Source organism: Puntigrus tetrazona, chromosome 1 (assembly GCF_018831695.1).
Source record: "Puntigrus tetrazona isolate hp1 chromosome 1, ASM1883169v1, whole genome shotgun sequence".
NCBI classification, from domain to species: domain Eukaryota; kingdom Metazoa; phylum Chordata; class Actinopteri; order Cypriniformes; family Cyprinidae; genus Puntigrus; species Puntigrus tetrazona.
This window is the reverse complement of record NC_056699.1, coordinates 2606240-2618739: the sequence shown is the minus strand read 5'-3', so window position 1 is coordinate 2618739 and position 12500 is coordinate 2606240. Positions and strand designations below refer to the sequence as shown.

General features: G+C 40.8%; 1 protein-coding gene across 1 annotated transcript in view; it reads left to right on the top strand.

The window, feature by feature from the left end:
• LOC122353060 (growth hormone receptor-like) overlaps nucleotides 1-12500 on the top strand; it is a 23860-nt gene that overhangs the window by 9524 nt on the left and 1836 nt on the right. The window contains exons 2-7 of the mRNA XM_043250896.1: nucleotides 5333-5430; nucleotides 9491-9608; nucleotides 9683-9852; nucleotides 10285-10463; nucleotides 10871-11021; nucleotides 11702-11789. Of these exons, the coding sequence (XP_043106831.1) occupies nucleotides 5340-5430; nucleotides 9491-9608; nucleotides 9683-9852; nucleotides 10285-10463; nucleotides 10871-11021; nucleotides 11702-11789 (797 nt within the window). The 5' untranslated portion in view covers nucleotides 5333-5339. The remainder of the gene's footprint in view (nucleotides 1-5332; nucleotides 5431-9490; nucleotides 9609-9682; nucleotides 9853-10284; nucleotides 10464-10870; nucleotides 11022-11701; nucleotides 11790-12500) is intronic.

Sequence of the window (12500 nt, the reverse complement as noted above, 5' to 3'; positions counted from 1 at the left end):
CACGGTAAAGCTGATGAAACCATGTAAATATAAAGTGTGCTCATAACTCAGTCTGAGAGGTGGCTGCTGTGATTTCCAGCATCAAGGTGTCTTCCTGAGATTCTCAGCTGCTGATTGGCCGGCGGGCAGCAGGAGGTTTGGTCGTGAAGCAGCAGATTCTGGTGTCAGATGTTGCCCCAGTGACCCGAAGCTCAAAGACAATTAGGTGCAAAGTAGATCAGGAGAGGCTTTAGTGCTCACATGCAGCAGATCTCAGCCTTACCTGAGTCGAGCGCATTCACGTCTCTCACACACACACACACACTGTCTCTTACAACACACACACACACACACACACACACACACACACACATGCAGGCCTGGTTTTTATCGAGAGCCCAAGCACACTCTTATAGGTGAGGTTAGTTAGAGAGAGTTTTTTAGATGGTGAGGATTATTTTCTAAATTGATGTTTACTTTTAGTTTTTTTCAAATGTTCAAATGTTGACTACTATCTAGTTTTGTTCTGGTAGTAGTCCACCTTTTACATTTAGCCTAAATGTAGGGTACTGTAAGATTTGAAATGTATTATCTTACCCCCTGAAGTACATTTTGAAATATATTTTAAATTTAATTTAAACATTTGAATGATGTTTAAATAATTTTTTCTTGAGCTTCACTCATCAACTTTGTTTAGCATGTATTTGCTGTGTATTTTAGCAATTTTGTTTTTATATATATATTACAATATTGTCCTCAGGTTGCGTTCATGAAGTTAACAGCAGCAGGGAGAGCCTATAGTCAACCATGTCATGTAGTGAAAGTCGTTTTCACTTATATTTACATTTTTTGGATTTAGCAGCAGTTACAAAAGCAGTTATCTCAGACTAAATGACCATTAGATAAGGACTCTACCTACTGATGGACTCCGCCCACTAGATGACCCCGCCCATAGACTGTCCATTTCTTAATATTTTGTTCTTATGTGATCTCGCATGCTTGTGTTCGCGTTCTGCATCATCATTAACCATCAATATTTAATTACAATACTGAGAACACTAGTACATAGGACACATGAAAGTGCTTAGATGAAATCTTGAAATCAAGGATGCATTGAAGGCCTACTTGAGAGAATCCCAGAAGATGCAAATGATGTACAGAAGCCTGTAAGCCTCAAAGGTGCAATACATAATAGTGATAGCTAGCGGTGGAAATGAGTATTACGACAAAAAAGACATTCGGCCATGGATTGAGCATTTATATGGAGTTACTGGCTATATATAGCGTTAGTTTTCAGACAAAACAGCTATAAAACATAAGATGATTCTTTGACAGCAATATGCAGTGCTTTCCACGGCTGGAAGTGGGCAGAATCATACAGATTAAAGGTGCAGTATTTAATTCTTGTAAATAAATGGGTACTGCAGTTTCGGCCCTGGAATCTGCAGAAAACACACATTTCAGAGCAGAAATACATTGCATGCTGCTAGTGGTGCTACGGATCACAAAACTCACGGTTCGGATCATACTACGGATTTTGAGGCACTGATCGGATCATTTTTCAGATCAGCCAAAAAAGTTTTTGTTTTTAATTCAATACTAAAAAGCTTACTTTAAGGATTTCTGTACCCACAGAAACTACTGGCTTAACTACTGAAGTCAGAAATACAACAAGAACAATCGCACACATTACAAGCGTAGATGAACAGCCCTACAACGTAAAATGATAGGCTATATAAAGACAGTGATAGTAGTATTCAGGTGCAGAAATATTATAATCAAGTGTAAAACAACACAAAAACACTTACTGCATAAGTTAAATACAGATTAATCTTTGATATTTCTAGACTGCTGTCCCTTTAAGACTAAATGCACAGTCCTGATTCTGAAAGACGTTGGGTTTCTGTAGTCAGCTGTATTTGTTAACTAAAGACATGGACATAATCTACTGTCTTTACCAGAATACTTGCCAAAGCGGGTATTTTCACATAACTTATTTATCTATCTGCTGAATCACTGAAACTCTGTGTCTGAATCACGCCGCTCTCTTTCTTTCTCTTTCTGCGTTCTATGGTTATGTGTGGAAACGCCTCTCGATCTTCATCTGAATGGTTTGCACTAACATGAATAGGTAAAGCAAAACATGTGATGACGACAACTTTATGGTGGTTGAACTAAACAGTTAATGTGCGAATCACGTGCGTTCTGAACCGTGGGGACTGATATGTACGGATCTGTTGCCGTCTCGATACTTATAATCCGCTGGCACACTGTCAGTTAAACACCATCTCAATTATCACCAACACATGTTCTGTGTTCTCGCATCCTTCCAAGTTTGTTCTTTCAAGGAAACCTGGCAGGACCGGTCTCCATGAGAACACAAGACCTTTATTTGCATTCCTGTAATTGAGAAACAGCCACTGACTCCGCCCCTCTCTGGCCCTGCCCACTTGCTGCCCTGCCCACTCATTGACTCCACCCATTCCTTGACACCCAGTTGCTTTTTGAATGTATTCTTTCAGCCCCGCTGTCACATGGCTTCTGTTTACAGTGTGCGGGAGCAGCATGGATCTCTGTTTGGACATGCTACAGTACGTGTTGCTGTTTGTGTTTGCTGTAAACACTATCTAGCACCATTTACAGCTTTGCTACGCTTAGTGTAATTAGCTACTGACAATGTTTAAAGACGGTGATTCAGCTCCGATATCTGACCACAGTGTAGATGTCTGCAGAGAAGCCGTCGCGTGCGTGCGCAAATGATATGTGTTTGTTTTTTGTCATCATGACCCTCGGCAGACAAAAGCAGCTTATTGAGCAGCTAATTAATGAAGTGTGTCGTCGCTCTGCCCATCTGGCCGTTGGCTGCTCTAGTGACCTGATAAAGGTGGTCAGTGAGCGTGTGCGGGCCGATCTGGACGTCAGATTAGTGGCAGAATCCACAGAACAATCATCGGCCATCTGCATTCCCCGGGGACAAGATGGGATGAAAACAAATACTTGATGTAGAATGCATCATTAAAAATACTGGTAAAACACCTACAAAAAGCAGTAAGAAAAAATCGTATTTCTACAGATTGTTCTTGGAATGTCTTTGATTTGTGAGGTTATTATTTTCATTCTCATGAAAGTCATTATTGGTATTAACATATGCAGTGGTTGAGTTAGTACTGGTTAGTAGTGTCCCTGGATAGATGGGAGAATAAAGATTATCCGTCATGTCGGTGTAATCCGGTGACAATAGCGGCGGCTGTAAATCTCTGGTCATTCTTGTTGTTCTTTTTAAGCTCTTAAGCTCCTTCAGATATTGGACCAGCTTTAGTACGAATGCATGCGGAAGCTTCAGAAAAGGCTTTTTTTTGTTTCACTTCCGAAGCTCTTTGTGTTTGGGATCATTGAGCAGCTCTCAGTTCATACAGATAATGACTAGCGTGCACGGAGAGAGAGCGTTAGCAATCCCATCATGCCCCAGCAGACGTTCACATACATGAACACAGATTATCACTTTTCTCAGCACAATCACGGCTTTCATTAGAGGGCTTTACTAATTAAAGACGGTTTTATAACACTCGCATGTCGTCACTCTGCTTTTGTGTGGAATTATTAGATCAAATTTTTGGACTTTCGAGGAAACGGTGTGCAGATTAATTATACGATTACAGCGGCTGACCGAAAATTGAATGCCCTGAACTTTCTTTCCATGTTTTAACCATCTGTGTTTCTGCAGCAAAAGAGCTCTGAAGAAGTCTTGAATGTTATGAGAAAAATGACTTTTTATTGTACTTATATAGTGCTTTTTACAGCAAAGGCTGTGACAGTATACAGGAAATTATGACTAGCTGTGTTTCCATCCAAAGTTAAGAATTAAAATTTTAATATTGCATACAACATTTGCAAATGAAGAGGAAGCATAAAGAGAGAGAAGAGCAAAGGAGCCAGAATAGCACCTCGGGGGAAAAAGCGTAATGTTCATCCATCAAAAGTCCTCTGTGTGTTACGTGTTTACATGAACTAATGGTCAAATACAGTTACTATAGGCTGTGATGCAGGCTTTCTGAAAGCACGCCATTCGTGTTTAATGTCGTGACGGAGCTGATTTCCTCCTCTCGTTCGAGTGATCTGTATCAGAAAGGAATGTTTGTGTTTAATGTGGGTCAGTGAGACTGCAGGCGTCCTGTGATCAGTCTCATGACTCTCATCATCAGAGTGTGTGTGTGTGTGTGTGTGTGTGTGTGTGTGTGTGTGTGTGTAAATCGACTCTTGTCTCTGTCTTCATGATTTTAATGTCATTGACATATGATCATAAGGACATAAATGAAAACCTGCATGTTTGTCTTTATCTGCACATCTGTTTTATTTTGATGTTAAGCATTCTTTTTCTCGTTCTTTTTCTCTCCCTCATGCTCTTCCAAACCTGTCTGACTTTATAGAAGTGTGAAGTGTGTGTGTCTGTGTGTTGTGTCATGCAGTTCCAAACCTGTCTGACTTTATAGAAGTTGAAGATAATGCCTTTGTTTGTGCATGCAGTTAAAGTCAGTGGTGTTTAGTTCCTAACGTTCTTCAGGACATCTTTAAGTCATGTGGGTTTGAAGGACATGAGGGTGAGTAAATGATGACAGAAGAGTCATTTTTGGATGAATGATCCCTTTATCAGCCGTACAGAAACTAATGCTCTGTTATGGATGATTGAATATTGACTCACAAATTTAATTTTGAGCTGAATATTGAGTTCACAAATTTAATTTTACTGTTGCATTAATGTTTTTTTTTTTTTGATGGAATAAGAGGCCATTTAACCATTTTTATATGAAATTAAAACATTGCTAATAGTAAAGTAAAGGCTGTGCAGTGCTGTTTAAAGTGCTTTATTTTCATGTGATTTCACATCCAGCAAACCGTCACTGACCAAACTTATATGTTTGAAGTCTTCTCACGAGCTTTCTCTTCCGTTCAAAGACAAACAATTCAAAGTCTGTGTGTGAAGGTTCAAGTATTTCCAGTTCCCATCAGCCCTTGTCATCAGATCATAGGCTTTGTACATGTCTCTGAAACCGTACGCGTGTGAAAGGAGTTGACATCTGAAACATCATCATTATGTTTACATTGAGCACTTCACTGTCGATCTAAATCGAAATGTTGCACGTCATGCAGGAATGTGGATAAAGATAGAGATCGTGCTGCTTGTGTTTCTGCTTCACATTTTAATACAGAAACATGCTCTCTCTGTAAAGCTCTCTGTTGTAGTTTTCTATGTGTCATGTATGTTATACACATAAAATGAACTATGCCACAAGTGACCGTGAACTGAATAGTTGTAAGATGCAGTGAAGTGTGTGTGTGTGTGTGTGTGTTGCAGACGCGTCATGCTGTGCTTCCTGCTCCTGACGCTCCTCTGGACGCTGGTCACTGCGGCTCTGCAGCTGTCCACACACACCCTCGCCAGCCCTCAGGACGGTGAGTGAACATCAACCAATTACCAAGTGACACTTTATTTTGTTCAGTCTCTGGTGGAAAAAGATCACATTAGCAATTAAAGAAAAAAACACTTGCTCGGGTCAAAGAGAGAAAGTTTGCTCCCAGATTTCACCATTTATTCACTCTATGAAGAATTTGTGGGTATGTTATGCTCTCCTCACTTACATAAATGAAATATACTTTCCTGCATCCACTAGTAAAAAAATATCAAAAATTGTATCTGGTGTCTGAATTATTTATGGCATGACTGTAAATATATAAACAGAGGAATCAAAACCATGCAGCTTATGCAACGCCACGAGGAGGACATCAGTTTAATTAGTCTCCATAACGTCTTTACCTGCTGAGGAAATCCTGGATCATCAAAAATGAGTTACATAAGAATTACCAGGGTGTCCGTCTGTGTACCGGTGTGAAACTCAGAAACTCTCCTCAGAACGAGATGCTTTTCCGTGCAGCGTCACTCAATCTCTGGAAATGAACTTTGAATCGATGAATTAATGCACATTCATGTTCAGTCCAGATCTGCACTGTTTTCACACACAACTGTCAGTCAATAAATGGGAAAACAAAGTGACTATGGTTACTTTTCTTGAAATTTTTTGATTTTTTTTTTTGGTAAATTGTTCAGATGTGACGTTTTATTATTATGTAGAGCTGATGTGAAGACCTTGCTGAAGGCAGCGGCGTGTCTTAAATAAATAATTTTTACACGAGCCGTCGATCTTGAATTATACATTCTGATGCGCACGAGGCAGAGAAACCCGACGCGTGATCCAGACTTTTGATTGGTTCAGACTCTTCAGAGGTAACGGATGTTCAGTCAGTGTCTCAAGGCTCTTCTGAGCTCAGGCAGCTGGTTTTTCTAGTTCGGGATCGAGTGGAATGGTGAAGAAATCCTGTTTGTCGTGGATCTTGTTTCGTTAAAACAGATCCACACCCAGATTATTCCAGGAATTGATTCTGCTGTCTCTCAGGGGTTTTCTGCTGGTTTCCTTCTGGCATTCAGAGCTTTTAAGAAAACGACACGGCGGTGTTACACTGAATGAATTCCCATCAGCTCTGAAATGCCGTCTAAATCAATTAGTTAACAGCTTTGGGTTTTTTTAAATATATATTTTTAGCAATTCTCCACAAACCTGTTTTCATTCATCTGTGCTTCTCAGACAATGAAAATACTGGAAGCAATTGTGATCATATTTCCGAGGCTCTGGTTTCGAGTTTTCTTCTGGTTTATCTTTCACGTGTGACATCACCGTATGACGCCTTGCTTCACAGTTTGAAAATACTATTTAATTCATTCTACAAAAAATAAAATAAAAGCCCAAGGCTCGAATATCTCTGCTGTAAGATCATACTTGATCCTAATCTTAGCAAGTAATGTTAAGTATCATGAAGACAAAGAGCCCTTCTAACCAGACTCAATAACCATAAAATAACATCATAATAATTAATTTCTGAGCCAGTTGCTAGATATTTGTTGTTGTTGTAATCATAAATTAAATTTTGTAAATATAATTTTGCATCTCCGTTAATTGTCTGATATTTGTACCGGGAAACAAGACAAAAAATGAGGATGGTATAAATGTTTTGTAGTGCATGCAACATTTCCTGCCATGACTTTGACTTTGAATGATCTGGACTGGTCCTGGAAGTGACCGGTGTCCTGCTAAAGGACAGCAGAATGACTGAAGTCACATTAAAATGTCTCTAGTTAGAGAGAAGACATCGACTCTTCCTCCTCCTGAGCTCAGGGGCTCTCGTGATTGGCTGACCGCTGTTTCCCAGACGACGATAACCCTAACCCAACCTTGACCAATCACCTGCTTTCAGGGCTGGGCTATCTGACTAGTTGACCAATGACAGACGAGTGCTTGTAAAGTCATTATTTGTCGAGTTTTGTTTTAAGAGGACGCGCTTCAGCAGCGAGTCTCGGCACAAACAGCTTTAACTCTCAAAGTTTTGCTCAGACGTGTGTTTAGATGTCTGCAGGAGTTCTTCTGCTGTTTGTGAAATCTGTGAAATCACAGGATGATTCATAACGTGTGAAAGGTCACGAGGTCGCCTCTGAGGAAGATAGGTCACCATGGAGACCGGAGGAGAGGAAGGGCTGTCAAACACTGATTCACTGATGGACGTGAGCGAGATCTGTGCTGCTGTGTGATCATGAGCCTCCATCACTGAAGATCTGTCCGTTCAGTTTACTCTGCTTCATAAAATTGTGTGTGTGTGTCTCTGTGTGCCTGTGTGTGTGTCTGTGCTGGACACAAATGTGTTTAATGACATGGGTATGGCAGAGTTATTACAATCTGAAGGTGGTTTCATAATTCAAAAATGGTGTTTTTTTATCTAATACTGCCAGTAGTTTCCTGTAAGAGGTAGGTTTAGGTGTAGAACAAGAACCCATACAGTCTATACAGTATAAAACCATTACTATGGAAAGTCCCCATAAACCACAAATACCAGCATGTCAGTGTGTGGCTTTTAAGGACAGCATGAACTGAGATTTAAGCTTATTGTTTTTGCATGCAGTGTTGTATTTTAATGTTTTCTCATTCTGTCGTAACTCAATGTAAAAACTGACCGATCTGAAATCACCTCTCAAGCAGCCTCTTGAATGATTCTGTATGAACTCTACAAACTCTGCTGAACCTTTAAGCCGGTTTTAACCGCTCATTGCTGTGTTTATTACTCGCTCACAACGCTCTCTCTGTGTCTGTGTTTTGTAGGAATGCGTAGCGGCTAAATCAGATTAGCATAGTTGCTAGCATTAGCCCACATGTCATAATCTCAAACAGGCAGAGAAACCTGCTTAATGGAGTGTTTTGTGTGAGTTTTGCTCTCACTATAAAATAACTATAAAATAAATCAGTGTCCGTCGATGAGCACACGCTCCGTCTGATTAGAGCAGGACGTCTTTAGGTGTTTCATGTTCAAGGAGAATATCTGAATGTGACTGTCAATCAAACTCCCATTGGGCTCTGCTCCGCCCCCTACCAGCGTCCAACAGCATACAGGAGTTTATTTTGTGCTACGCTAATGATTAACTAGCGCTACCGTCAGGGGTGTTGTTGTTGGATCACTGGATTGGCCGTTCAAGAACACAACTATCTGATTTTTAATTGTTTTAATTGCCCACATTATGTTGTTCTTTCTCATAAAGTCTTATGTACTCATTTGATGTTGCAGTATGAAATTACAACAGCTGCCATAAAACTCCACTTATCTGCGTCCAGTAGAGCAAACAAAGAGCTTGATTTATTATAGAAAAGGTGTAGGTGAACACTTTCTGCACCATTCAGGGTGATCGGATCCTGAGCAAATAGAAAATTTACATAAAAGGGATAGTTTAACCAAAAAATAAAATGAGCTTTTCCAATATTATAACTATATTATATTGGCATTGAATTATGGTCCAGATTTTAATAAAGGTCTTCTGAAGTGAAATGATGAATTTGTGTAAAAAAAAAACATGAATATAGCATAAAGCAGGCTTTTACATAAAATCAAAACCACCGCATCAACAACACGAGCATCACAAAGAACACAAGGAAGACTGACCAATTGTTCTGCAGCCAGATTAAATAATATATAGATTATAGAAATAATTGTGTCATCTGCATACATTTGACAACCAACTTGGGGACTGTCAAATAAATAGTTTCTGTACAAACAAAAAAGTAACGGACCCAGTATTGAACCAGTATTGGCTCTTTCCATAGAAGTCACGTCACCTATATTTCTATAATGCTTTGAAGCAACAAAAAAAAGGAAAACGGTGTGCTGTAAAGCAGCTCTAAAAAGAGGATGCTAACAAACAGTCAGTTTTCTTCAGTTAAAGTCAGTTTATTATTGATTCTTTAATGTCATCAGCAGCTCAAAAATTATCTCTGCAATCAAGTCAATGATAAAAGTGTGCTGTGTACTTAATCAGAGCGTCATTGTGCATAGCTGTGGATGCTAATACAGTATTAAAGTTGAATTTAAAGATTTAAGGATGTACTTTGTCAATACACGTCATTGTCTCTTACTCTTACAGATAGAACAAGGCCGTATATTTACCGCTGCCGCTCACCCAACATGGAGATCTTCACCTGCTGGTGGCGTCCGATTGCTGATCAGGACAACGTCAGCTATACACTCCACTACAGCAGGGGGTGAGCACACTTTACAGAAGCTCGCTGTGATTTCACTAGATCAGTGTCAATGAGACGGGTCATGTCTCCCGCAGTGAGCGCGCTCTTCAGGAGTGTCCCGATTACGTGAGCGGTGGCGTCAACAGCTGCTTCTTTGATGCCAAACACACTCAGATCTGGGAGATTTACTGCATGAATGTGACGGCTCACACACGCACCGGACCCATCTCCTCCTACAAACACTGCGTGGACGTGGCCGATATAGGTGACGCATTACACTGACATATCAGTATTAGTTTCAACTCTCCAGATTCATCCTGTGAACTTGGGACACACATTTATTTATCTTTCTCAACCTAGCATACATGACGTTTTCTTGAGATATTGAGACGTCCCAAAGAGGCTGTGTGCTTATCAGCGTTTCCATGAAGAGCCTTTTCAACATCCATACACTCTTAAAATAGAAAAAAACAAAAGAGTATACGGTTTGGTTAGGATTAGGGTCAGAAGCATAATTTGACACATGCTTGCAAAGATTCTTATAGCCAGTATGTTGTGGCCCGATCAAAATCAAGACAATATGAAAGTTCATATGAAGATGTTTAGGCTTTCCCAGCTCATCTTAATGAACTCTCCTGAGGTTAGCTGGAGCTGTTTCATCATGTCTGTTAATGAGTCTCATGTGCTTCGTCCTCAGTGGAGATCGACCCGCCCTTTAACCTGACGTACATCATGCTGAACGAGAGCGTGGGTGAATTGAGCCGCAGTATTCTGCTGTCCTGGCTGTATCCCGTCGAGCCTCAGGTGCGCGAGGGATGGATCACTCTCATCTACGAGCTGCGCTACAGACCTCTCTCTCAGCCGGACAGCTGGAGGGTACGGCACGCGCTTTTCATTACAAGAGTTGTAGAATAGAAATGACAGGTGCTTCACTGAACACCACCCAATAAAATAAACACACTTCTACACTACTACACGTGCTTGATGTATTGCCTTTCTTTCATTCTGTGTGATACTGCATTCATAAGAACACACAGGGAAAGTAAAAGTATGGATTCAAGCTTGCGTATTGTGCTTCCCAGGAATTCTCTCTATTACAAATACTTTTATTCTTGTAAAGAAGACCTCATAAAGGAGGAGCTTTAGGTTTTGTATAACTGGGTGTATATTATATGTCCAACAATAAATGAATATGGAGTTTTGGAAACGTGTGTGAGCATTTGAAAAACAGCTGTAAGATAAACTCGTGTGATTTGGGGCTTGTGTGTGTGATCTGTCTGTAGCTGAGGGAGCGTTTGCGTGAGCCTCACGTGGAGCTGGATCTGCCGGTGGGGAAGTACGAGTTCATGGTGCGCTGCCGCTCCGCCAACAGCAAACACTGGAGCGCATGGAGCGAGTCCATCACCGTCAACATCGCTGGCAGACCTCTGTCCGGTACACACACACATACAGTCTCACACACACACACACACACACACTCACACACACACACACACACACACACACACTCTCTCACACACACACACACACACACACACACACACACACACACACACACACACACACTCTCTCACACACACACACACATACAGTCACACACACACACACACATACAGTCTCACACACACACACACACACACTCACACACATACACACTCTCTCACACACACACTTACAGTCACACACACACACACACACACACACTCTCTCACACACACACACACACACATACAGTCTCACACACACACACACACACACACACTCACACACATACACACTCTCTCACACACACACACACACACTCACACACATACACACTCTCTCACACACACACACACATACAGTCACACACACACACACTCTCACGCTCACACACACACACACACACTCTCACTGTTTAGTATGTTTTTTAAGACCTTCGTTTTACGGGGACACAAGTGTTCTTATAAACATGTTCACGTTGTAGTACCCATGTTACATACATTTGTATTCTCATAAACCACAAATACCAGTACACTCTCTCTCACTCACAGACACACACACACACTCTCACACACACACACACACACACAGGACCCGTGTGTCACCGTTCTAATTGTGGCTCTGTCTCTCAGATCGGATGTTGGCCTTGATCCTCGTGACCAGCATCACCATCATGGTCTTCCTCATCGTGGGTTTGGGGATCGCCCCGCGAGGCAAGAGGTCAGTGAGTTCTGGTCTTGGTATTGACAAACTGTCGACATGAATTACACGGATGGATCTGGAGATCTGCGTCATTGGGTCACATGGGAACATAGATCTAGAGGCTGTGATAGAGTGTGTAGAAAGATTGTGGAAAACAACGATCCACAACATCAAATTGCAAAGGCTTTACAAATCTCATCATCCACAGTGCATAACATTATCAAAAGATTCTAAGAGACTGGAGTAATGTATGTGTAAGGGACAAGGCCGAAGATCTTCGTTGAATGCCGTGATCTTTTGGGCCTCTCTGATGGTGTAAGGGTGTGTAAGCGAATAGGATATGGGCAGCTCACATGTTTCAGAAAGCAATATTAATACTGAAAGATGTATAAAGGTTTTAAAGCAACATATGCTCCCCTCCAGATGAGGTCTATTTGAGGGACAGAACGATACTAAACCACATACTGCAGGTATTAGAACAGCATGACTTCACTGTCCAGATCTTTCAGCTGTAGAGATCATCCTTTCGGGATTGAACTTATTGGTAAAAAAGTAAATAAATAGCTCTAAAAAAATCTCTGCAAGTTTCAGTGTGTGGGTTAGTGTTAGGTTATAGTAATTATAACTAGCTGTTTATAAAAACAACAAAATGAAATGTCCTTATTCCGATAAATTTGTGTCTTTTGTGTTTCTATGATTGAACTTTTTTTTTCTCTGATTGGGTTCCTG